This window comes from Phytophthora infestans, genomic scaffold, assembly GCF_000142945.1.
Source record: "Phytophthora infestans T30-4 supercont1.1 genomic scaffold, whole genome shotgun sequence".
NCBI lineage: Eukaryota > Oomycota > Peronosporomycetes > Peronosporales > Peronosporaceae > Phytophthora > Phytophthora infestans.
The window spans coordinates 1,255,568-1,281,443 of record NW_003303758.1 but is presented as its reverse complement, the minus strand read 5'-3'; the positions used below and the strand labels follow the sequence as shown (position 1 = coordinate 1,281,443).

The window sequence follows — 25,876 nt, the reverse complement described above, 5'->3', positions numbered from 1 at the left end:
TCGTTCTCGTCACGAGCTGCAGCATCCCACCGCCGAGTGATCACTGTATCAACACGACGTCCGTGTTGCCGCTCGGCCCAGGCAATGTATTGCTTCATGTATCCATTCACCTCGCCTTCAGTCTTCGACTTCAGCAGGTATGTCGTAATGAAACGAGAGAAACCATCCATTATGACTAACACTGCACTGTACTGTGTGCCGTTGTGAAGTCCAGGTATCAGTAAATCGGCAAACACTAAGTCGTTCACTTTCTCGATGTTCCGCTCCAACTTCTTCCGGAAGGTTTTGCGTCTCTGCTTGCCGAAATGGCAGTCAGCGCAATCCATCTTCCCACGCTTCTTCAGCATGATGCCCTTGGCCGATCCACGGTCGACCATAAGGCGAATGTACTCCGGGCATGTGTGCCCCAGACGCGCATGCCAGACGTCGATGTCCTCGACTCCATCCGTCACCGCAAAATTTGCCACTACCTGCTTCCTAACAGCAGTAGACTTCTTGTTGACTTGAACACCACCGATGTTGTGCGCGTCAAATTTCCACAGTCGATGTTCATGCTTTGCTCGAATTACCTCCGTGTTGTCCTTCGACATACCAAATAGCAGTGTCGTCTGATCCCACGACATCTTGAAGCCTTGCTCCAGTGCTTGTCCAGGTGAGAACAGGTTACAACCAGCTTTCGGCACGTATAACACGTCTTCGACAAAAGCAAATACCATCTCTTCGGCTATCATGGTCGCGAGCAAAATCGTCCCAAAGCCTTCTGCTTGGGCGTCGACACCGTCCGCGAAGCCCGAAATTGTCGGGTTCCAGTCGCTGTCTTCCATGTTATTCAGTACCGTAAAGTACTCCTTGCTCGCCACAATATGGGCGTTGGTCCCACTGTCGAAATACCAACGACTGGAATCGTAGTCCTTCGCCACTCGCTTCACTACTTCTCCCAACACCACTTCACGCTTGTGCATGCGTGTATCCTCAACGGTCGCATCCGCTGTAACTTGAGCCGCGGGCTTGACATCAGACCGTGCCATCTTTGCCTTTGCACTCTTCTTCTCCCTGGGTTTGTCCTCCAGGTCCGGACACTGATGCTTGTAGTGGCCCTTACCACCGCAGTTGAAGCACTCGACGTCTGCCTTTGCCGTTCTCTTCTTGTTTGCATCTCCAGTAGTCTTGTTCTGGCTGCTCTTGTGTCCGCTAGAAGCATTGCCTTGCTTCTTCTTGCCTTGGTTATTGCCGAATGCACTTTTCTCCCAGTCCTTACTGCGAGTCTCAGCGGTGAGAATCAATTCTCGTACAAAATCGGGTGTGTACTTGCTCATATTCGAGCTAAATAGCACTTTTCTACGAAGCTCGTTGTAGCAAACCTGCGCTGGCAGGCTTCGCAGCAACATGTCGACCATCTGAAGGTTGCTCAATGGTGATCCGAGCTCTGCGAGTTCGTTCCTAATGCGAAACATCGCATACAATGCCCTCGCACGTCACCATTCGCGCGCAGGTCAGTCCTGTGTAGCTCGCCCTGCAGGCGATACACCTTCTGCACCTTGGTGGCGTCGTTGTTCTTCCCTTCGTAGATCTTGCACAGTTCCGCCCACATATCGGTCCCAGTCTCCTGGTCCATCAGCTGTTGAGCGAGCCTCGTTGTCAGCGAGCCTAAGATCAGCATCTGGATCTTCGCTTGCTTTTTTGTATGCTCATCCTTCTGGTCTTGACTCCACGAAGCGTCTTCTGTCACGTTGCCGACAGCAATCTGCTCCAGCAGACTCTTCTGGAACGCCACCACCATGGTCTTCTTGTAGAAAGGCCAATTCTCTCCCCCCCAGTTCACTGGGTTTCCGGATGAGTTGATGTGGAACTTCTTGTCCTTCTTTCTGCTGTGTCGGTCGTCTTCGGAGTCGCTTGAGGATGGCATCTTGTTGCTTGAGTGTCGTTTACTAGCGTGTAGCGCTGTAGGTTGCTTGTATTTGGGCTCAGAACCCTAACAGAACACAGATCTAATTGGGCTCATAACCATAACAGAACACAGATCTAACGCACTCACACACAACTTGTTGGGTTAAAGGAAACTTTCGGACTGGCAGCAGTGCGGCGATTCCGCACTGGGCTGCCTTTCTGACCATCACTCTGCTAGATCGTTCCAAAAGACGATGTAAAGAACTCATTCTGCTTCAACCTGAATGCGGTTTCCAACAAATAGTTTGCGCTTGAATTTATAACTTAGTCAGAATACTTCATCGCAATTCCATTTTACGCTTCATACTAGTGCTCCGACCACAAGTTCAGCACACAACGATACTCAACCGAGAGAGGATTGTCGACCCGCCCAAGCGAGCAGGGTAAAGTAAAGCACAGAATTAAGTCCATTTTCCACCATCCCGTCGCCTTGTATTTTTTCAGCCGATCATGGATGATCTAAATTGCTAGTCCCGACGTCTACCTGCGTCGGCGACTGCTGCCACCACCCGATTGCTCCAGACGATTCTGGTCAAAATCAATGTGCTGCTGCAAGATACCACTCAAAATAAGCTCAGCCGAGTAGATCCGCTGCGGGTTCGCCTGCGTCAGTGCCTTGCGAACCGAGGCCGTGACCAGTGCCGCGTCGCTCGTGATGACCACGTCGTTCGGATCGGCACTGCCTTTGGTCACAGCAACTCCACCGGCGCACTCAACGATCTTCACCAGGTCCTTCACCGGCGGAAGTACTGACTTGTGGTTGGTGATAAACACCCGATGTCCAGTGAAGAGCTGTTGCCGCTGCTCGGGGGTATAGTCGTACATGGTTTTTAACAAATCGAACTTCCACTTCGCTTCAGCTTTCGAATCCTTCAAGCAATGAGCTCGCTCGTAGACAGGAGCGCCCACACGTGCCGACTCGTCCAACCACCGCACGTCCAGGACGTGAGAGCTGCGCGATATCCCGCACAGCAGCTTCACCGTTCGTTTTAATTGGTTCTTCGGGGCCAGAATATGCGTTGCCTTCTCAATGTCTTCTTCGTATAGAGCACCAGCAATCGAATCGATTTTCTTTCGGATGGCAGCCGTAGGTTCAATACCAGTGAGGATAATCCGAACCTCCTGGGTCCTCGGCTCCTCAGCAGCTGCTTCGTTGGCAGGAAGCTGCAAGGTATCAATCTCACTCGTAGTCTCATCAGTTGGGATGCTTGAGCTTGGTTGCGTCGGTATCAAGGCCGTGTCGTCAGGGTCCTCAGACTTCCTCTTCAGCCATCTTCTCTTCGGAGTTGTCACAGCTGGCGAGACGATGGAAGAGGTACAAGTGTCCTTTTCGGCGGAAGCCGCAGCAGATATCGGCTTTGGTTTGTCGGATAAACGTCGGGATTTCTTGCTAACTGGCAGTGCTGCGATAAGTTCCTCTGCCACAACGATACTTGATGTACTCTTATCCAGCTCACCATATTCTTCGTCCGTTTTATCATCAGGCTTCGAGTTATTAGACCCTGCTGGACTTGCATTGGAGGAAGAGTTTAGTGTCGCATCAACGGCACTTTCATCCTTGTCAGATACCGTCTGCAACTTTCGCTTCTTCCTCTCAACACGCATAGATTGTTCCTCCTCTTCCATCTCTTTTCGCTCCCTCTTTTCTCTTTCAGTTCGTCTAGTTTCAACTTGGGCATTCTCGATGGCTTTCCACACTTGATCAAACCAGAAGTCAATTCTAGTCCTTTTCTTCGATACGAGTGTCAGACTGCCAGCAGATCCATTCGAAATGACCAAGCTCCACTCTTTATCTCCTCGTGGCTGCTCACTAATCTCAATCTCAGGTGCATGCGTATCAAATTGACATAAAGCTGAGTGCCTTTTCCATCCGTCGAGCTTGAAAACTACCAGCCATCTAACATAGAAGACAATTTCGACCAATTCCCAACGTGACTTGCTGGCGTCATCAATCATCATCCAGAAGACGCCAGGAAGATGATCGTCATAAAACGAGGCAAATTTGGTCGGTATGGTATCGGTCTCTACAAGCTGCGCTGAAATATCTTCAGGTACTGGCAGAGCATCAATCGATCGGCCTTGGTGAAGATTTTCAGCCCGTGATCCATTCATTTCCAGAAATCCCCCAATAGTATCAGACCATTGCTGATACTCCGATGCGTCTCTCCAGGAAAAGACGAGTGTTGTGTCTTGCAGAATCAGTGCCAAAGCACACGTTTCTTCTAAAGATTCATGTATCGGCACAATTGACGGAACAAACTCCAGAAAGGCCGCGTCCTGCTTGAGATGTAGACGGCGCAGGATGGTAAACGCAGATCCTGACTCAGAGCACTGTCGTTTGCTGCAAACTAACGTGCCATCCTGAAAGCAATGAAGGTAAAGATCTTCTGGCTGGGAGAATGAACCAGTAATACTTGTTGCAGTCTCTGAATCAGCTCCACTCCGATCGCTTTGCGACAAGAAGACTTCACCGTGAAGAAGCAGCTTATTGTCCGACAAATCATGGAAAGCCTCAGCTCCGTCGCCGTAGAAGCAGCTTTGAAGCGATATTAATTCTTTCTCCTCGCGTGCATTTGCCTTGACCAGGTGAATGTAGTGCTTGGTTTCTTGGACGATATGCATCAGTTGGGGAGCATAGTTGAGTTTCTCTTCAGTACCCATATCACTGTCATTGCTTAGAGCTCCATCAATGCCATCTTCGGAGAGAGTCTTACTCAGCGCCTCAACAAACTCTACCAGTTCCTCGAATCGCTGCAATGGCCGATCCACCAGCTTGTCTGCAGTCAGCTGCTGCTTCGCCAGATACTTTTCCAGCACCTTACCGTCCCATTCTCTTATGTTGTTAGCTAAAGCTGCGTCGAATGCAGCTTGAGTGGCTTCACGTCGACAAAAGAGTTGCCCGTATTGCATGCGGAGGAGGCTCAGCATATCCGCCAGAATCTCCACAAAGCTGTTGCATTTTTCCTCGACTGAGCCTGCAGGTCCACGTGCCAAAGGCTCGGCAATTGCCCTCAGCTTTGACTGGAAGAACGCGTGAATGTGCCAGATCTGCGCGGCGACCTCTAAGAACCGGTCGAAGGCGACGCTCTCCACATGAGATCCACCTCGTGATTGATATTCGAAGCGCAGCTTCCGCGCCAAATTTTTCTCGATACTCTCCAGGAAGTTTGCATATTCGCCATCTTCCTCCAAGAAGACACGCAGTCCCGCCTGCGCTGCTTCCCACTGTGCTCTCATCCAGGCTTAGGCTGTACAGATTCTCCAGAAAAATGGCGCCAACACAATTTATTATCCCCTCTTTAGTGAATCTCTTGTCATTGGCTAGAAAGCGCTTCCGTCTGTTGTATTTCTTCCAATACATGTCATGCCAATTTCTCGAGTGTTAAAGCGGTATTATAAGTCCTTCAAATACAGAGGGGTTCATTACAGTTTTAAGGCTCGCAAACTGTACTGAGACAAATTATACCGCTATAACTTGAAGCCGATTTCGATGTCGATATCCATGTCGGCAAGGATAAACTGGGACACCTTGTCCACGATCTCTTGGGACTCTTCACCAGCAAGTAAGCGGCAAAACCCAGGGCCGTAGAGATCATGACGAGCAAGCGCGAGCTCCGCGTCTGCGCCCAGAGCAACAGAGAAAGCTACGACGCATGTATAATGCGAGAATGGGGCAAGTAGATGTTCAAGTCTGTTGAATCCACCTCTGTTAAAAGTAACACTAGAGGGACTAAATGAGATGGCACCGAAACATCAACCTCTCTCAACTCATACAGTTCAGTGGTACACTGTACCATCTACACCTTTGCCAATCCAAACTGGTGGTAGTGTAAGCCAAAACGGAGTGAAGTAACCGAAGTAACATCTAAATTTGAGGAATAATTTTACAAAATTAGTTTTTAGAGCAATGTAGATTTAGTGTAGTGCAAACTGGCAAGAACGCGAGTGACACATCCAGCAATACGAACTACGGGCGCGCTGCGGACTGGGGTACACACAAAGATGTAAGGGGGCGTGAAAGCTGCGTATGGGCGCCAGAACACGAGAGTGTGGGTGCACACAGTGACCTCTTAGCTTGTACAGCCTGCATAATCATCGATAGAGGGACCAAGACGGCCAGCAACCCGATTAGACAGAGTACATCAAGGATGAGAGCTTTGGGCTGCGCTTGCAGATGTTAACCAGCCGTGGGGAATGAAAGGCGAGGGGTTGCAGCTCTGAGTTTGCGTCTCAAAAACGGCGCATCAGCGATTGACGTGCCATCAAGCGCTCGTGTTGGGGCTGCTTGCCTGGACGGTCAGCGTTAAGAAGAGTTCTACACTTCTAACGGCGTCCGGTGCGGGGCGCTCGTGGCTATAGCCAATGCACTAATGTAATGTACGTGGTGCATGTGCAGTACTTTAAGTACTGTAGAAGATAAGATACTGTTATCAAGGCGACCATCGAACAAGATATATTCATCATTTTGCTTTACACTAAATCCGCATTGGTCTGGATTAATTTTGGGGATTTCTAATTTTTTTAAAAAATAAATTTCTAAATAAGGGACACTCCGTTTTGGTTTACACTACCACTAGTTTGGATTGGCAAAGGTGTAATACTTTGACTGGACACTGCCACTTGCAAACAGGACGATCAAAGAGCAGCGAAACAGATCTTGACGGGACCAGCGCTCTCTCGACGCCGGAGAAGACCACAGCCTCCTCGACCTCAACCACACGAAAGAGGTTTGTGTGGTCTGAGGGGATGATTGAGTGCCTTCTGTCTCTGCGCCTTGGCGCGATAGTCACCTCTTTCACTGCCGTAGATAGCGCGGGTACCAGCCACAAACTGTTCATTTCCACGAAAAGAATCCCATGGACATGCACATGCAGACCAAATAGCCGAAGATGGCTCTCTATAGCGACGTCCATCGTGTGAAGCAGCTACGGCTACAGCAAACGCTGCAGCGACGGCCACGCATTCTTCGTCGATGCCATCCGCCATCATTTTGGGCTGCCAAAAATCTACCTGTGAAATGTAATAACAGGGCCTTGCAACTGAGCAGAGGACGCCGAGGTGAGCTGAGTGGACAGAGATGGCGACAGCGGACTGACCAATAAGATCACCGTATTTTTTAAACAGAGGTTGCCGATAAAGACTTGAACCTTTTACTTACCGGATTGATGTTCATCAGATCAAAATTGTAGGTGGCAGGCCTCACATAACCGAATTTAGTACGGGGGCTCTAATAGAAGGGGCCTTGGTTGGTTGGTAATACCGGAGAGGTTTCCGAGACCGGCTTGACCAACAAAATCAGTTTCTGCCTGCCGTTTGCCCCGGTATATTTATATGTAAGAAACACAAAAGGATGGGATACCACTTCGCAAACGCCAGAACAGTCCAACGAAGTAAGCACACTGCAGATCTTCCTGTCTGAGCAGCTTGTCGGTGTGTGCCCAGCCGCTGAGCACGTTACAAGTGAGACAAATTTGAAAAGGATGAGTTGTTATTCTTTCGGTGTGAAGTGTGTTTAACTGTGCTCGTGTGTTGCTTAAGCAGCTTGGAAGCACTGCACGCAATTGTTTTCCTTTTCTTTGGCTGTTGTACTTCTGCAATGGATGGTAACATATCGGTGGGAGGTGGAGGCGTCTTGGAGCGCTGGTTAGAGCTTCTTAAGCGCATTCTCAGTGTGTTCTCATTCATGGTGACCCCAGGGTAGTACGAGTGGAAGACGCTCAAGAGATGGGGCCATTTGCCTCGGACACCGTGTAAGCTGATCGAGAGCTTTCGCAGTTCTTCGGCGTGCTCTTCTGTTATCCGGACAGGGGGAGGATGAGTTGCAAGTGATATTTCAAGCCTGTCAGAGGCTGCCCCTTCCCCCTCCTCGACCGTTGGCGGCTCGTTTGATGGGCATGCTGAAGTGGTTGATTGATGCAAAGCAGGACCATGACGCATTATGGCATCGGATTGGGTAATATCGGCTACTAAGGAAGATGGAGGTGGTGGTACTGGCTCGGCCTGGTTACGTAGCGTGTCGTTTGCTACAGCAGGCAATAATTTCAATTTGATTTTCAGAGTTTTCCAGCTCCGCTTGCTTTTTTTATTGCTTTCCAGCGTGCTCGCATGTCCTTCTCAGTGAAAGAACGAATTCCGTCGCAGACGCAAGATGCAATATGAGAAGCATGCAGAACACTTTTATCCTTTCCGGCTTCGAGATATACTTGGCGTAGCGTATTGCTGTAAAAAGGTCAATTTGTAGACTTTGTTCGTTGGTGGACAGCTGATCTGTGTAGGCTTCTTCAGTTTGACTGCGGAACTGAAACACAGTAGCCAATGATGCAGGTTTTGAAGAGACCTGTTCTATCGGCGGATACACGGTCTCTAGAGCAGATTCTATTGCTCAAATGCTGCAGCGTCGTAGTTTCAGCTGCGAGCTACTATTGGTCGACACTACTAGATTATACATAACGGTTGTTGCAAGAATTGAATCGGCCCAAGCACGACCAGGATCCTTTTGCTCTCTTCGAAGATGCCTTAGTAGCTCAAATTCTTCTGTCGAATACCCGATTGTCCCTTCGCCTGCGCTATCATCAAGACGAGGTGAATGCATGAATACACGTCCAACAACTGTAGAGGTGTGAAGTGCCGCTGCGTTTTTTTTTTCATCAGGAGCCCTTTGATAGGAGCGGTATGCCTTTTTGTCTGTGCGAGATTTGCTTCGGATGTACACATGTGCTTTGAAAAATGGTTTGCCACTTCTTGAGCGAGAAGTCCAGTGGAGTAGAGCAGATCGATTCTGTGGGGGTGGTCATGAGTCGATACAGTGATTTCTGGTCAGCAGAAGTTGCGAGTAGTCCTCTGCCATTACGGATGTATAGCAGGGCTGAGCGGCATGCGGTAATTCGATCTACCTGACCGAGCTCTGGATTACTGCCGTGTCGTGCTCCTACCGTGAGATTATGCTGAGCAATTGGTACATCGAGAATGTGCAGCCCAACTTCAGCTCGAAAATTCCACGCTATGAGCTTCTTTAAACCGGAATGATAGAGGTCACAGGTTTTAGGCAACGTTAGGCTTGTACAGAGCGAAAGGAAGAGGCACCACTCGGGGAGAAGACCGGAGTGAAGACACTTGAGAGGGAGAAGACGTTGTACACTAATTCGGTTCCCAGTACGAACGCACACTTGCCACTGTCAGTCATCTCGAAGCGCTTTTTGAGATCGCTATTGGTGGTTGCAATTAGCTCGGCCTAGCTACCAGTCACCAAAACGGCGTCTACGTAGACCAGCAGAAGCACACAGTGACCATCCACAATCTTGATGTAGAGACACGGGTCGTATGCTAAAACTTGAGAGCCGATGGAGCACACGTAGTCGTCGAAGGTCTCGTTCCACACGCGCGATGCTTGCTTGAGACCGTAGATCGTCTTCACCAGCTCCAGGCAGTCCAAGTCACCATCAAATTCGACACCTTCTGGCACCATGCAGAACACCACCTCCTTCATTATGCCATACAGGAATGCTGTCACCACGTCCAGCTGGTCCAGGGGCCAGCCGAGGTACACGACCAACGCAATGATCATGCGCAGCGTCACATACTTCACCACGGGCGAAAACGTTTCCGTGTAGTCAATGCCATACTTCTGCTTGAAACCTTTCGTCACAAGGCGCGCCATGAACCTTTCGATTGAACCATCCGCTTCGCGTTTGATCTTGAACACCCACTTCGTACCGATGGCCGGTTGACCGTTCGGTAACTTGGCAGCTCCAAACACACCGCGAAGTCGAAGCGACTTAAGTTCGACATGGATGGCCTTGCGCCAATGCACTTGATCAGGCCCGCTCATCGCTTCTTGGAATGTTGCCGACTCAGCTAAATAACCAGCGTCCACTGCGTTGGCACATGCTTGCCAAAATATAGGCGGAGCTGAGTTATCGTCGTCTTGATCCTCGACGTCGTTTTCGTCTTCATCGGCCACATCACAGCCATTTCGCACACCTGATCGGCGCTTTGTTTGACGCTCAAACGAGGTTTCTGAAGCACTAGCTTCTTCCAAACCGGCAGCCGGTTGTGCAGCGCGCGATTTCGTAGTCATGTCGTGAGCTTTGCTTGTGCGGGACTTGCGTTTCCCTGCCTGCTTGAATACCGTTGGGCCCACAGTTTCAGTGTCGTTGATGCTGAGAGAGTCGAGGTCGAGATCAGAATCTGCGACGTCATCGCGTGGACTAGCCGTCGAAACACCACGTCGAAATTAACATCGCGACTGATCACCACTTGCCCCGCGATGCCATAAGCTCGATATGCCCTTGACACTTCTTCATAACCCATGAACAACCCAGCGCGAGCCTTGGGATCCCACTTGATTATCTTCTCCCTCGGAGTTAGGGCGTGCGTTCGACAGCCAAACACACGCATGTGCTTTGCACTTGGCTTGGCCTTGTACACGATCTCATATGGAGTCTTTAATTTCGATTTTGGGTGACGGTAGGCGGTTCTTAGCATAGATAACGGCCATCGTCCCTTCGCCCCAGAAACACCTCTCCAACTTTGTATGGTGCAACATGCTGCGACCAATAATGACGGTAGTCCTGATAGCGCGTTCTGCCGTGTTCGTCTGGTGCGCGTACGTATCCGTGGTCTGCTGTTCGATGCCTCGACCTTCGTAGAACACCTTGAGTGAGTTTGTCGCGAACTCATGAGCTCCGTCATGGCGTACAAACTTGACCCGCTTGCCGAATTGCGCCTGTACCTTCGTGATGTAGCTTTAGAGGCATTCTTCAGCGTCCGACTTGGCTCGTAAGCAGAAACCCTTCATGCATTCACTGGCTTCGTCAACGATGAGCAGCAAGTACTTGCTCCCACCCAGCGATTCTTCTTCCATGGGACCGCAGATGTCGAAATGAAGCGGCTCGAACGTGTCGTAGCTGTGTTTGTCGCGGCTACTAGGGAACGGTTTCTGGACCATTTTCCTTGCTGACACCCGCGGCAGACACTTTCCCCACTTGACTTCAACTGTGCCTTGGCTCCCTTAATCATTCCGTTGTTGACCATCTTGCGTAGCACGTCGATAGGGTCATGGTCCATGCGCGCGTGCAAGTCAACGTTCGACCTCGAAGTCACTGCGTTTACCGAGCATAGTGGTGTGCGCAGCCAGTAAAGACCGTCCACGAGATCTGCTGTAGCCACCACTTCCTTTGAATCATTGCGCGCAACGTGCATGATTTCACCGTCGAACACCACTTGCAATTTGCCGCTTTTGTTGATCTGCGGCACAGATAGCAACTTCTTCTTCATCTTCGACACGTAGAGCGCGTTGTTGATCTCGATCTCGCGCTCATCGCCGTTGGGCTGAATCACGCGCTCGATGATGGTGCCCACACCCTTGAGAGCAACGTTAGTGCCATCAGCGACCTTCAGTTCGGCTTCATCCCGTTCGTAGCATGACGAATTTAATCTTGTCACTTCAGATATGGTGCGTCGCACCGCTGTCGACTGCCCACAGCCTGGACATACTCTTCCCCGTCAAAACTCCACATTCCAACGAAACCGCAAACGCCACACGATCATAGCCGTAGTCGTAGTCGCCGTTTAGCAACTGGACATTGTTGGCCCCGCGTCCACGACCGTTGCCGCCGCGTCGGCTTCCTCGATTCTCATCCTTCTGTTTGGTCCAGCACTTTTTAATCACGTGCCCCATTTTCCCGCAGTAAGTACACTGGCAAGACCCCCTCTCGGTATTGAACGCCTTCGCCGCGTCTTCAGTCTTCACCGCAGAGAAATTCTCGCCTTGTCGCTTGATATGCTCGTTCGTGAGCATCTTCACAACGTCTTGCGTCTTCAGCTCAGCAGTACTCATCTCCAGGTGTAGCACGACGTTCTCGTAGCTCTTGGGGAGACTGCGCAACAGGCAGATCGCAACGTCCTCGCCCTCCATCTTGACACCGACGATACTAAGCTTGGCGCTGATGCTGAGAACTTCATTGCAGTGATGCAACACATTCGCGCCTTCGGACATCTCCAGGCTGAAGAGCTGTCGCTTTAGGTAAATACGACCAGCCTTCTGCGGTCCACCGTACAACGTCTTCAAGCGCGCCCACACGGTCCACGCTTCCTCGCAGTTGTCGACCACATGGTGGTAGTTCGCATCCATGTGGAGCAGCATCAATCCTAACGCGATGTTGCTCGACTTGAGATACACGTCCTTCGCACGACGGTCCGTGAAGCTTGGAGTCGTCTGTCGGTTCGCGACATGCCATACAGACTTGGTCAGGAACACACCACGCATGTAGCGGCTCCACGTCGCGTAGTTGTCACCGTTGAACCTGTCGATGGAGACCTTAGTTGAAACGTCTTGCGCAGAGGACATGTTACTTGGGCTCATAACCTGATAGAGGTCACGGGTTTTAGGCAACGTTAGGCTTGTACGGAGCGAAGGGAAGAGTCACCACTCGGGGAGAAGACCGGAGCAAAGACACTTGAGAGGGAGAAGGAAGATTCCGAGCTATTGATTTATCGGAGCCTCATTACCTAGGTCATACAATCGCTTGGTGCATCCTATCACCAACACTCGTCCAATCATCCTACTCGTCTAATCATCGATAGCGTAATCAACGTACCGTAATTATCGCGGGATCGTGCTGGACCGGTTTGGCTACCGGTTTATGGGTACTTACCGTCTGAAACCGGTACCCCTCAATACGGAATGAAATCCTTCCAGCTGGCTTGTTGAAGTTATCCGCACAGGAGGGCCGTCGCCTTCCGTATACACATTTGAGCTAACGTGGAGATTTCCTCTAGCTATCTGATCGACATTATTTTCAATACATCCTTTCTACTCGGTCTTCGTACACGACAACTCGTTCACATCAATTTTGGATAATTCATCCCGTAAGGTGGGCTCCAAATCAATCGGCGTTTTCAGGCTTACATCGTGCATTGCTGTCTTCAACGGCTTGCACAAGAGCTTAGGAATAGCTTTCAAATTCGGTTTCTCGCTAAACTGAGTAATTTCATGAAATGGATCCTGTTTGACACACACTAAGTCACCGTAGCTCTTTCCAATGAGCTTTCGAACGGCGGTAGCATTATCACTAACAACATAACAATCACCATCCGGTGCAAACTGAGTCTTTACATCAAGAAGTAGCTTCTCCGTCTCCTCGTGATTCTCTGAACGAATCAAACGACGACCCACTATCGGACCAATTTCATTTTGCAGCAACAGCAACATCTTAGCGCCAACTAAGCTCTCGTGCTGGCCTTGGGCGCTACAGACGTTTAAGCGCTTACTGAACTTCACAGAATGGTCCATTCTAAGGCCTTTCTTCACCACAACTTGTCTCATCACTATCTCACACAGCGAGCCATACAGCTTAGTGGACTTCAACCATGCGTCCGTTAGTGATCCATGAGAGAGAACTTTATTCTTCACGAGATAGCTCGTCAAGGTAGGGGCTGTTGGCGCGACGTAAGTTGGATTTCGATCATGGTGTCGATGCACCCCGTAAGCAAACAACGATAGCAAGCGGTAATACCGATTTTGACGCCTTCGTTCTATCTGAGAAATTGAACTTGCGAGCCCATTCGCCGACATAATACCCTCGTGCATGTGCTCCACTAGTCGACTTGAAAGACCGGTCTTCTTACAAGTGGCAAAAGGAAGATGAATCATTACATCCGGGTCACGCTAGATGTAGCATGGGCTCAATGTTGGAAAAGCTGTAGAATTGTCAGAGCTGCATTAAAACTTGACGTATAGTACGTTGTACTTGAATTCCACATCCTCTACAACCCGTTGCTTGTATTCTTTCACCTGAGGTGCGCATGTACAACCAGAAATGACACAAAATTGTTTACCGCTGGGTTTCATAGCTTCTGACATCCAAATGAGTGCGGGCCGAGAGAATAGAGAAACCAAAATTGTATCTGAGAATTCATGTTCAGGGCAACTAAGCTGAGGTGAATACATCTTCTTCATTGCTTGCTTCACAAATCGACCCCGCGCCTTTGCAGAAATGCCGTCCACGTCGCTAGTGGCAACACTGGCTTGTGTTGCCTCTCCCATGCGTATTTTGCTTAGTGTGGCTGCTTGGAAATCGGACTTAGTTTAGGCCTATCACTTGTGCAGTCCATAGGGATATGCCCAGTCTGATATAGGCTCCTTACTTTACCCTACTTTGTGTTTCGGAGGCGTTCAGCAAACGTCCACGTCGCTAGTGGCAACACTGGCTTGTGTTGCCTCTCCAATACGTATTTTGCTTAAGTGGCTTATCGGAAATCGGACTTAGCTGGCCAACCGTCGGAGATACGGGGGCCTGTCGGCCCCCGTACCTCCAATAAAGCGGGGGATTCTAAAAGGTGGTGGGGTTTAAAATACCAGAGGGTTAGACAGAGAGGGGCGGCTTTTCAGTATATGAATCGGATAGAGGCTAGGGTAAGCTGGTCTGAATTAGATATATCGGGTCCGAATTAGGAGCTCAATGATCAGTATGACGTTATTTCTGCCCGACTATATCTTGCACGCCTACCGGCAAGTTTTGCAAGAAAAACGTTATTCAGGAGGAAATACAAACTGAGTTTATGCATATTGTAGTGTGGCTACCGAGTTAAGCGGTGCTATGATACGCATAATCGCTGATAGAAAGGGTCCTATTGAATGAGTTTAGGCCTATCACTTGTGCAGTCCAAAGGGATATGCCCAGTCCGATATAGGCTCCTTACGTTACCCTACTTTGTGTTTAGGAGGCGCTCAGCAAACGAGGCCCGACATATTGGATCTCGACCCATCCCTTTTCTGATAAAGGATAAAAACCACTAATGGATTTATTTTCGAATAAAAGTCGGTCTTTCAATCCTCATAAGCCTCTTAAAAATCAATCGATTTTGACGAGGGGGCTGGTATGCGAGTAAGGACTTGAATTTTATGAAAGTATTACCATCAATGATTGTTCAGTAATAAGACGATATGCATGTGTCGACTGGTTTGTAAAACCGTCTTCAACCGGCGCCTCACCCATTTTGCGCTTCCCGCATTACTCGTCAACCAGCTTCAAGTCATCTAATGCGTTAGCAAGCTCATCATCCAAATCCGGGCTATGTTTCCTCTTTCTTCTCTTCTTCATTCTCCTATTCGCGCTGAACCTTCTACCGTAGACCATGACGCCAAATAAACCATTCCGATTCAATCGGAGAGAAGCCAGCCGCAGCTACAGAGCGGTCAATAGTTTCTTGATCAGCGTCCTCCCAGGTCTTTCGCACCGACTGACACACGACACCAGCGCTCGGCGGCTTCGTTTTCTGGCGCGAGTGTATTCTACAGTGTCAGAGCCCTTCCACTCGTCGATATAGCTATCCAGAATGTCCTTAAACTGCTTGTAGATGCCGATATCACCTCCTTGAAGGTATGCCGTCAGCCCACCTGGAATAACAACACATAGCAATATCACAGGCCTTACATTTTGGCCTTTACACTACGCGATAGGTTCGCGCGCATTGAGTCCCACGCAATAGTATTTCCTTCCGCCTGAAGCATCTTAGGAAAAACCGTATCGATCCAATTGCACAGCAGATCGGAGTCAATCCAAGCCTTCGGTTGGTAGGATACGTACACTCCAACAACCTTCTGGATGTTACGCGATCCTTTCTTGTGCTTCCCAATTACGAAGGGGGGGGGGGAGCTTGACCCCTGTGATCGTTACTGCCAGCACTGTCGTCACTCGCATCGATTGGAATTCGGTCGACTTGACGACTACGTGTCGCGCACCGCGGACCTCCACGGTTTGTTCGCGTGCGTCCTCGAAGTGCACTGCCGTCTCGTCCATTAGGACTGTGTGATGGAAGTTGAAGGTGCTCTTGCTTGCGCTAAGATAGCGCATGTATGAAATCGCGCGAGCGAGTAGCTGTTCATCTGTAAGTGTGGTCAAGTAAGTACGGCGAAGAAACGACAAGTCATCGTGCTTCATGAACTCGCTGACCCAGTGCGGTAAGCTACTTCGTTCCAGCTCACTTGTCCTATTATGCAAATGCGCCTCGGGATTTGTCAATATTATTCAACAAAGGCCCTGATTGGCTGTGGTAGAAAGATGGCATTCATCTAATTTCAGATGTGTGCATATTGTACGGAGCAGACCAAAATTGAACGTGTTACGGCGAAACAAAATCGTTTTTCGCCTAAACCTCCCATCCACTCAGTCCCCGGCTCTGCAGATTATGCCCCGTTTGTTACCGAGATGTGCACCTACCCATCTCTTCATAGTTAAAATCAGGTTAAATGAGAGGTCAAGTAATCTGAAACAGCTGAAAGGTTGAAGGGGACAAGTGAAGTGGAACGGAGTGGTACTGTTGTTAAATGTTTACTGAGTACACAACGAAGGGGTTGTCACCCACGAGGTTTTGTCCTCAACCCCAGTTCTTCTCAGTGGGAAACAAGCGCTATTCTACCGGCCTTGTTTCAAACTATAGGCTCGTGCAAATTTACTCGCTACGAGCTGCCTACAGAAAAACTGTAGCACCTTCACGCAGACCCTAGAGACCGCATAGCAGATACCTCGCAGCAGGAGGCAGTGTTGTAGAAGATGACTGGATGAGATAGTGCAGAGGGGATCGAAGTTGCGTTTGTGAATATGTTTCTCGTCGTTTTGATCTCGGAGATGCCTGAGCCAAATGAACCAGACTAGGCACTGAAAAGACCGGTGAACGCTCCCCGTGGGCCATTGTACATGGAGAACCTCCGCAGTGGAGATGCCTTGGTGGTATACGTAACAGCGCGATTCGAATTATGACCACAGGATGGTGGAATTCCGATCATTCCGATTGTTTAGAATTCAATTGCTCGCAAACAACACTTGCTGAGATGTAACGTAGAGAGGAGCATTGTACATGTCACTGTGCAGTATTTTTTAGCAGAAAATATTGAAACTGATATATTCCGTCACCACAACCTTACTGGGCATATTTTGTATAGATTTAAAAACTTATACAGCTCAGCTCATGTTTCCTATTCGCTTATAGCGTCAGCGTGTTATGATTCAAACAGACAACAAGAATCAGAAGAACATTACGTTTGCCGGTTCTAGAAATTAACTATATGGCAATTTTAGGAGGCAGGGGCTATACCCGAATTTCCCCGAATTCAAGACCTGTAGGAAATACAAGTCCGCTCACAAATGGTAAGATCTGTCTAATAATAAAAGTCCTGTATCAAATAGAGGTCCGGTCTATCGCGTACGTTTGTTGTCGTTTTTTACGTAAAAATGTTCCACCAAGTACGTTTTTAACGTTCACTGCCGTTGCTCGCTAGTCCTCGACCTTGAATCTTATCCTGCTTGAGAGAGCTTACACGTTGAGAGTTGGTTCATTCTCAAATCATTGGAATGACGCCGAGGCTTAACCCCTTCAGTGTCTGAAAGAAGCAAGAAATTATCGACTGGATCAACACAACAAGCGAAGGTGTTCCATCACGAGCAGTGGTTCATTTCCGTTCTCTTCGATGATACTTTGACCCAGCGACAGCTCACCGCTAGTGGATCCAGCGTGAGGAGATTTGGGCAGCCAAGCCGACACAAATGCGAGTCGCCGGAGGAGGATGCATGCCAGCACTTGGCGCTCTTGAAGACTTACTGCTTGAGGCGATTGTCTCAAGAAGGAGAATGTTACCAGAGAGTGGATTGGAACACAGGGTTTACAGCTTTGCAGCGAAGTTTCCGATGACAAAGTCCAGTTGTTCGAAGCTATAGTAACTGGTTGGAGTTCCGTATGCAGGGCAGGCAGCTTGAACATCAAAGCAGTAGTATCAAGGTTGGCAGAATCCTACAATTCTAATTGGTTGAAGATATTGACTTCCAACGAATGAATGCCTTAAATGCATGCAGACCAACAGTCTGCCAAATGTAACCATTGGTGTATCTCATACCAACGTGGAAAGCCTATTTCGTAACCAAATGGCGTTGTGTAGCCACTTGCGTGTAATTCCGTTACAAAAAGCGTAATTAGAGGGGATAACTATCCGGCATCGCGCCCGTATCACCATCTAGGGCTATCAGCAAGAATTTTGTTTAAACGTCTGAGAAGCAGGCGCTATAGTCATGTGTTTCGAGTCTATCTGTGTTGCCTTACTGCCGTCATTACTATATGACGGATTGCGCATACACATCGACTTTGTGACGACAGACCAATTGGGGAAGATGTGATAATTTACACGGAGATGCCTTTTATCGATGGTGCAAGTAGAGTTTCGTAGTTTGTATGGCTCGAAGCAAGCCTTTTAATTTATTACAGATGCTGGATAACCATTCGCGAATGTCCGGGTTTAATCGCTCAAGTATGGTAAAGGGACCGTAAGCGAGTATACTCGAAGTAGGAGTGTGGAAAAATCGTGACGAGCTTCGATTTCGTTGGCAAATACCTTTCATTTAGAATGTTAGATAGGGAGGAAACCCAAACAAAACAAATAAACAGTTCTCCATTTTACCGGAAATCGGCTTTGCTTTCCTATTTATGTAAATATATGCTTTCGGACAAAAGTTTAGTTAATTCAAGTGAAACCCAGCTTACGCTTCCTCATACACGTGCGCCAACGTATAAGCCGAAATAGTGGGCTTAAAGTTGGCCCGTAGCACTTTGTAGTCCGTCCAACGACCGACTAACTAACGCGTTCGTGTGGAATAGGAACACGGGGTGGAGAACTAACCCGTGAACAGTAATCCGTCCATGCGTTGCCCAAATGCTTCTGCCACGCACATTGTGCGTGCAGACTGTCCCCATCTGGCAAATCCAGAGTGGTAATCTTTCCAAAGACTATCAACAGTCATGGGAGAGGCAGTCGTAGCGACAATGCTACGTACGCTGTCGCCGACAGAGCAACACGGTGTTGCTCTAGGATCCATCGTGAGCGAGCAGCGCGATTCTGATGCTACGAAAGTGTCGTCGGGGACGACACCGTGCGTGCAGTCGTTGAAACTGCACGTGAGCAGGTATGTGAGGAAAGAGGGCGAGCCTCTTCTCTGATGGCTTGTCGAAAAAAAGTCAACACTGCCATAAAGGCTCGTCATACAACTGACAAAGCCTCCAAGGTTGCATTCGCCATGTCATGCCTTGGCGGACGAGCGAGGAGCTGGTCGTATGGCCGCCGGCTCATAGATGATACGTGCTTTAGCACGTATGCGATTCAAGGAGGAGTTCAACTAGCGTTTGAGCCCCCTCAGAATGAGTTCCGGTCGAGAGCAGAGTTTCTCGACCTACAGCAAGGTAAGCATGACGTTCATGCTTACGCCCAACGTGTGCGGTACTTGGTCTCGAACTCTGTGACCAACCCGATCGATGAGGTGACAAAAGTCGTCACGTTCATGAAGGGCTTGAAGGATGGGTCGGTTAATACCTATCTCTTCCGAGAGTACCCAAGTACTCTCGAAGCTGCGATTGCGCTTGCGATGCAAGAGGAGTTTAGCCTGAAGCAGGCTTTGCTGCATGCGAACGTGCCAAGGATGGCACGTCCGATGATGAGAGCGGGGGCCCAGAGCCTATGGACCTCTCGAATGCTTCACCTGCTGGACGCTAACAGCGTATTGGGGCCAAGCTCGCTGTTACCGATGTGGGTACACCGGAGACTTTGCGCGTGAGTGCACAGCGCCTGTGCACTCGGCCAGGGACCAACGTGGCGATGCCGGGCATCGTAGCGTACAATAAAAAAAAACACGTGCAGAACCAGTAGGCACGGGATGCCCTACTAGTATTGCAGTCGCGCGTGTCTACAACGGACACGGGACTCTGAGGACTGCAGCCCCCAGCGAGAGGGATTCGCGCTGCAAGAAGCAAGATGACAAGCCAAATCTTGTCATCCTGAAAGTGACGTCAAAGCGAGCTGGCTTTATTCGTGCTTTGGTGGACTCAGATGCGTCGAACAGCTTTGTTCGACTGAAAAGACTCCCGAAGCTGAGTTTCGAGGTAGTTAAAACACCCCGAAGTGTTTTGGAGGTGCGGTTGGCAACAGGTGCCACCGTAAGAATGGAGAAGCACGTAGTACGCGTGCGCTTCTCGTACAAACACCAAGTGTTTGTGAAGGATCTTATCGTCCTGGATTTGGACGATACGTTTGGCTTGGTATTGGGCATGCAGTGGCTTGCATGGCATGATCCAGTGATTAGCAGTACACTTCGGACGCAACGCGACAGAGAGCGATGACCCTGTCAGTGTCGCGCATGCACCACGAGGTGCGTCCGATCCCACCGTTGAGGCAGCACCTTACGCTGCAGCCTGCGGTGCCCATTCACAAGTCGCAACGACTGAGGCAGTCGCTGAGTCTGTCTCAAATCGAAAATCAGATTTGAGATACGTTCCTACTTCAATGACCGTATCAACTCTGGGGGTTGGTCGATCAAGTATGGAAGAACTTCAAGTCACAGAGTGACTGTGACGGTGGCGCGTCTGTCGAGGGGACTAACACATCAGATATACAAGGGTCCTCACTACAGACAGTAGCTGTGATGTCGGCGTGTCAGCTCCAAGAGTTGACACGGTCGTGATTGGTTCAAAAAATACGAAGGACTCCGTCGAAAGGCGTCGAGGTGATGACAGCGCGTCAGCTCCGGGAGCTGACAGCGCGGCAAGCAGTGTTGGCGGCTGCAAACGTCCAACACAGAAAAGGCTTGCGTGCTCGCGTGCAGCCGGGCTGCACGACGAAGCGGAATGTAATCAAGCCGGGCTTGATCATTCACGCTTTTCCAATTCTTAGTTCCGTCATGTATTGAGCTCATTGTGCTTGCTGGTACGACGTTCGGATGACTGTATGGCAAGTGATGGAGAGTGATTGGCTTTAGCACTTGCAGGGGCAGCGACCAACCGGTGGGTAAGCGTGGCGAGAACGGCGGTGTCTGATTTGGGCTTGAAGCAACCATTCCTGCGTGTTACCGCTAAAAACAATTCGCCGACGGTTACAACGGAAATCCGTCCAAGGCCGGGCCTCGACGAGAAACATGTGAAGCCGGTCTTCACAAGAGCAAACGACGGCGCAAGCGACGAAAGTTGCGCAAGTCTTGGCCCGGAACCGAGGCGATACGGGCGGTGTCTGCCGGGCAGACATCGGAGAAGACGCCGTGCGTCGAGACGCTGAACGTCTTGACGCAGACCCGTACAGGTCTCCAGTACCGGTCAATGCAGCTGGAGAATACTCCGACAAATGCGTCGGAGCCGATGTCGCTTCCAGTCATGGGTTGAATGCGCTTCGCGAAGGACCTGTACGATGGACGCATCGAGCAGATATGCATCCTTTCGGATATCGAAAGGATGAAAAGCGAAGCGGAGGAGTTGAGGCAATTCCACGCTGCCAATACCGCTGAGAGTAAGAGCACTCTCAGCGCGAACACGAAGAAGCAGCGCTTCGACGAGCAGAACAGGGACTCGTTGAGGTCGAGTCCCTTCTACGATGTTCTTCTGGAGCACAAGGATGAACTCCGGGAAGATTCCTGCGGAACTTCTGCAGAATAAGGGCATACAGCACGAGCTCGACCTCGTGCCATGTACGAAGTACTGTGTGACTCGGCAGTGGCCAATGCCGAGTGATTAAGTAAAGGCAAGCGACGAATGTGTTTTTAAAGTCGTCGTAATGCGGGTCAAGTGCGGGAATCAAGTCCCCGCACAGAGCACCTACGTTTTGTGTCAAGAAGCCAGAGGGCGGATGGCGTATCGTTCATGCTTATAACAAGCTGAACGATGCGACGATACCGGCGCAGACGCCGATACCGCAAAAATATGTTATCATCGATTCGATGGCCATGAGCACTTTCTACAGTGCTCTTGATCTGCGCGACGGGTTCTATCCGATTCTGATGCGTGAGAGGGGCATCCCTCTCACGGCGGTGGACACTCCAAGTGGTATGCTTCGGGAGTGGCTCGTAATACCACATGGGACCGAAGAACGCCCCTGCAACCTTCAATAGATGTGTTACACATCTATTGTTCTCGGTGCGTGACCTCGCACCGGGCTACTTCGATGACGTATTCGTTCACAGCCGGGCTGTGGACGGGAAGACTGACGTTGAGGTGCACAAAGAGCACCTCCGTCAACTGCTAGGGCATATGCGTAAACATAAACTCTATGCGAACCTGAAAAAGTGTATCATCGGGGCGAGCGAGATACCCCTCCTTGGATGATGTCTTGTCGGGAAGAACGGCGTACGCCATGACCCAGAAAAAGTCAGAGTGATTAATGAGTGACCTACGCCATCCAACGTGAAGGTACGGAGGCAGCTCCTGGGACTTGCAACGTACTTGTGCAAGTACGTTGAGAATTACGCGGGCAAAAATCGCCCGCTATCACAGCTCCTGAAAAGGAGGCTGAGTGGATTTGGACTGCTGAGTGTCAGCAGGCCTTCGATACAGTCAAGCAGAGCTGGACTGAGGCGCCGATCTTGGCAGTGGCTGACCAAGATCGCCCATTCCACGTCGTATGTGGCACGCCCAATTTTGCGATCGGATGCGCGTTGATGCAGCACGATCATGAGCGCCCTGATCGTGTGATCTACTACCAGTCGCGTCAGCTGAAGCCAGCGGAGCGTAACTACCTTGTATATGACAAGGAGCTCCTTGCCATGAAGTATGCACATGCGAAGTTCCGGGTGTATTTACTTTGGAGAAGACCATTCGTGGTCGACAGCGACCACGCTTCACTGCGAACAGCAGTGAAGCCTCCGCACATCTCGCAGCGAATGGCGAGATGGCTATCGCTCTTTGCGGAGTACGACTTCCAGGCTGAGTACAAATCTGGAAGATTGAATGTGATGGCCGACACATTGTCGCGTTGACCTGATTACGCTGTTAAGGCAGCCGACGTCAATCAAATTGGCGTCGAACGAGTAAGTGCTCCGTTGTCGACGTGGATCGACGACGTGAAAAACGCGTATACGAGTGACGCAGACGCGAAACAACTGCTAGGCTATGTCTTAGCACCTTCCGACGTGTCACGTCAGAAGCTGTCGCCACGTCTGCGAGCTCGTGCACACCGATATCGTGCTCACGAAGGACTGCTGCTTTACAGCGCAGTGGACGACGATGCGGATCGCATCATCGTGCCGAATGATTATAATCTGCGTATGCGGATCATGTTCGAGTATCACGATGCCGCTACGGCAGGGCATTCGGGTCGTGAGAAGCACTCCGTCTGCATCCTACGTTTTACGTCGGACAACTCAAGAAGTATCACCCAGCTACGATTCTAGAGTCGACGCAGTTCCCTGAGCTGGAGCACGTGTCAACTGGCATTCTTGACGCGCACATAGAGCTATCGATCCATCCGCACCCACCACTCCGCCCACCGAGAGAGTGTTTCACGGTCGCATCTCGATGATCCGGTCAGCATGACAATTTGTTTGGCGAGTGGATTCGACTTCGGAACGCCTCAAATCGGCATAAAAGGCTTCGTGTATGACTGAGCACTACGCGGACAGCTTCTACAAGTCTCGTTAAGCCGTGCACGCAGCGGTAAAGGTTGCAATTATGTGAAGTGATTTTGGAGGGCTGTATGGTCTCGCATACAATTTCTACAATTTCGGATGCTCGGATCATACGGAAGAGAGGCGTGAGCGGCGTGGGAAGCGCAGGGTGCATGTGAGAGTGTGTGAGAGGTGGTGGTGCGTCCGGAATGTGAATTTGATCGTTGGCGGGGATGTGTATCGAGTATCCGGGGATGTAGCTCAAATGGTAGAGCGCTCGCTTAGCATGCGAGAGGTACAGGGATCGATACCCTGCTTCTCCAGGCGTGTGTAGTATAGTGGTCAGTACCTCACTTGTTGCGCTGAAATCCCTGGTTCGAATCCGGGCACGCGCACTCTTATATTCATTATGCTTCTTCTACCTTTGCCTTTTGTCCCTTTCGCTGCTCCCTGTGGCCCCCACGATGCTCACGTATGGCCTATGAGTCTACGCCACGCATTTTGCGCCGCTACCCGAGTACTTGAATCGGCGGTATAGTCAATCCCCACAGCTAGCAGCTCTCGATACTCCAGCTGTGTTTAACGGCGCGGCGCTGCCGCTTAGTCAACTGACATCAATAATTAGTCCGTTAGAGACCACTAGTCAAGGGATGGCGCCTACCGAGAGAGTGTTTCACGGTCGCATCAGTCGATGATCCGGTCAGCATGACAATTTGTTTGGCGAGTGGATTCGACTTCGGAACGCCTCAAATCGGCATAAAAGGCTTCGTGTATGACTGAGCACTACGCGGGCAGCTTCTACAAGTCTCGTTAAGCCGTGCACGCAGCGGTAAAGGTTGCAATTATGTGAGGTGATTTTGGAGGGCTGTATGGTCTCGCATACAATTTCTACTATTTCGGATGCTCGGATCATACGGAAGAGAGGCGTGAGCGGCGTGGGAAGCGCAGGGTGCATGTGAGAGTGTGTGTGAGGTGGTGGTGCGTCCGCAATGTGAATTTAATCGTTGGCGGGGATGTGTATCGAGTATCCGGGGATGTAGCTCAAATGGTAGAGCGCTCGCTTAGCATGCGAGAGGTACAGGGATCGATACCCTGCTTCTCCAGGCGTGTGTAGTATAGTGGTCAGTACCTCACCTTGTGGCGGTGAAATCCCTGGTTCGAATCCGGGCACGCGCACTCTTATATTCATTATGCTTCTTCTACCTTTGCCTTTTGTCCCTTTCGCTGCTCCCTGTGGCCCCCACGATGCTCACGTATGGCCTATGAGTCTACGCCACGCATTTTGCGCCGCTACCCGAGTACTTGAATCGGCGGTATAGTCAATCCCCACAGCTAGCAGCTCTCGATACTCCAGCTGTGTTTAACGGCGCGGCGCTGCCGCTTAGTCAACTGACATCAATAATTAGTCCGTTAGAGACCACTAGTCAAGGGATGGCGCCTACCGAGAGAGTGTTTCACGGTCGCATCAGTCGATGATCCGGTCAGCATGACAATTTGTTTGGCGAGTGGATTCGACTTCGGAACGCCTCAAATCGGCATAAAAGGCTTCGTGTATGACTGAGCACTACGCGGGCAGCTTCTACAAGTCTCGTTAAGCCGTGCACGCAGCGGTAAAGGTTGCAATTATGTGAGGTGATTTTGGAGGGCTGTATGGTCTCGCATACAATTTCTACTATTTCGGATGCTCGGATCATACGGAAGAGAGGCGTGAGCGGCGTGGGAAGCGCAGGGTGCATGTGAGAGTGTGTGTGAGGTGGTGGTGCGTCCGCAATGTGAATTTAATCGTTGGCGGGGATGTGTATCGAGTATCCGGGGATGTAGCTCAAATGGTAGAGCGCTCGCTTAGCATGCGAGAGGTACAGGGATCGATACCCTGCTTCTCCAGGCGTGTGTAGTATAGTGGTCAGTACCTCACCTTGTGGCGGTGAAATTCCTGGTTCGAATCCGGGCACGCGCACTCTTATATTCATTATGCTTCTTCTACCTTTGCCTTTTGTCCCTTTCGCTGCTCTCTGTGGCCCCCACGATGCTCACGTATGGCCTATGAGTCTACGCCACGCATTTTGCGCCGCTACCCGAGTACTTGAATCGGCGGTATAGTCAATCCCCACAGCTAGCAGCTCTCGATGCTCCAGATGTGTTTAACGTTGCGGCGCTGCCGTTTAGTCAACTGACATCAATAATTAGTCCGTTAGAGACCACTAGTCAAGGGATGGCGCCTACCGAGAGAGTGTTTCACGGTCGCATCAGTCGATGATCCGGTCAGCATGACAATTTGTTTGGCGAGTGGATTCGACTTCGGAGCGCCTCAAATCGGCATAAAAGGCTTCGTGTATGACTGAGCACTACGCGGGCAGCTTCTACAAGTCTCGTTAAGCCGTGCACGCAGCGGATAAAGGGTTGCAATTATGTGAAGTGATTTTGGGAGGGCTGTATGGTCTCGCATACTATTTCTACTAGTTTCGGATGCTCGGATCATACGGTAAGAGAGGCGTGAGCGGCGTGTGAAGCCGCAGGGTGCATGT

The 25,876-nt window shown here is 50.2% G+C and overlaps 3 protein-coding genes across 3 annotated transcripts; 1 reads left to right on the top strand and 2 right to left on the bottom strand.

The window, feature by feature from the left end:
* Positions 1-2,427: 2,427 nt before the first annotated feature.
* On the bottom strand, positions 2,428-5,184 carry PITG_00197 (uncharacterized protein; the record flags this gene model as incomplete). The annotated part of the gene is made up of 1 exon (XM_002908776.1): positions 2,428-5,184. The coding sequence occupies one exon, from the start codon at positions 5,182-5,184 to the stop codon at positions 2,428-2,430; it is 2,757 nt and encodes a 918-aa protein (XP_002908822.1).
* Positions 5,185-5,449: 265 nt separating this feature from the next.
* On the top strand, positions 5,450-6,254 carry PITG_00196 (uncharacterized protein; the record flags this gene model as incomplete). Its single annotated transcript, XM_002908775.1, has 3 exons — positions 5,450-5,510; positions 5,851-5,937; positions 6,163-6,254. The coding sequence occupies 3 exons, from the start codon at positions 5,450-5,452 to the stop codon at positions 6,252-6,254; spliced, it is 240 nt and encodes a 79-aa protein (XP_002908821.1).
* A 9,083-nt stretch (positions 6,255-15,337) lies between these two features.
* On the bottom strand, positions 15,338-15,890 carry PITG_00195 (uncharacterized protein; the record flags this gene model as incomplete). Its single annotated transcript, XM_002908774.1, has 3 exons — positions 15,338-15,346; positions 15,473-15,577; positions 15,627-15,890. 3 exons carry the CDS (start codon positions 15,888-15,890, stop codon positions 15,338-15,340), a joined length of 378 nt encoding a protein of 125 aa, XP_002908820.1.
* Between the last annotated feature and the right edge of the window lie 9,986 nt (positions 15,891-25,876).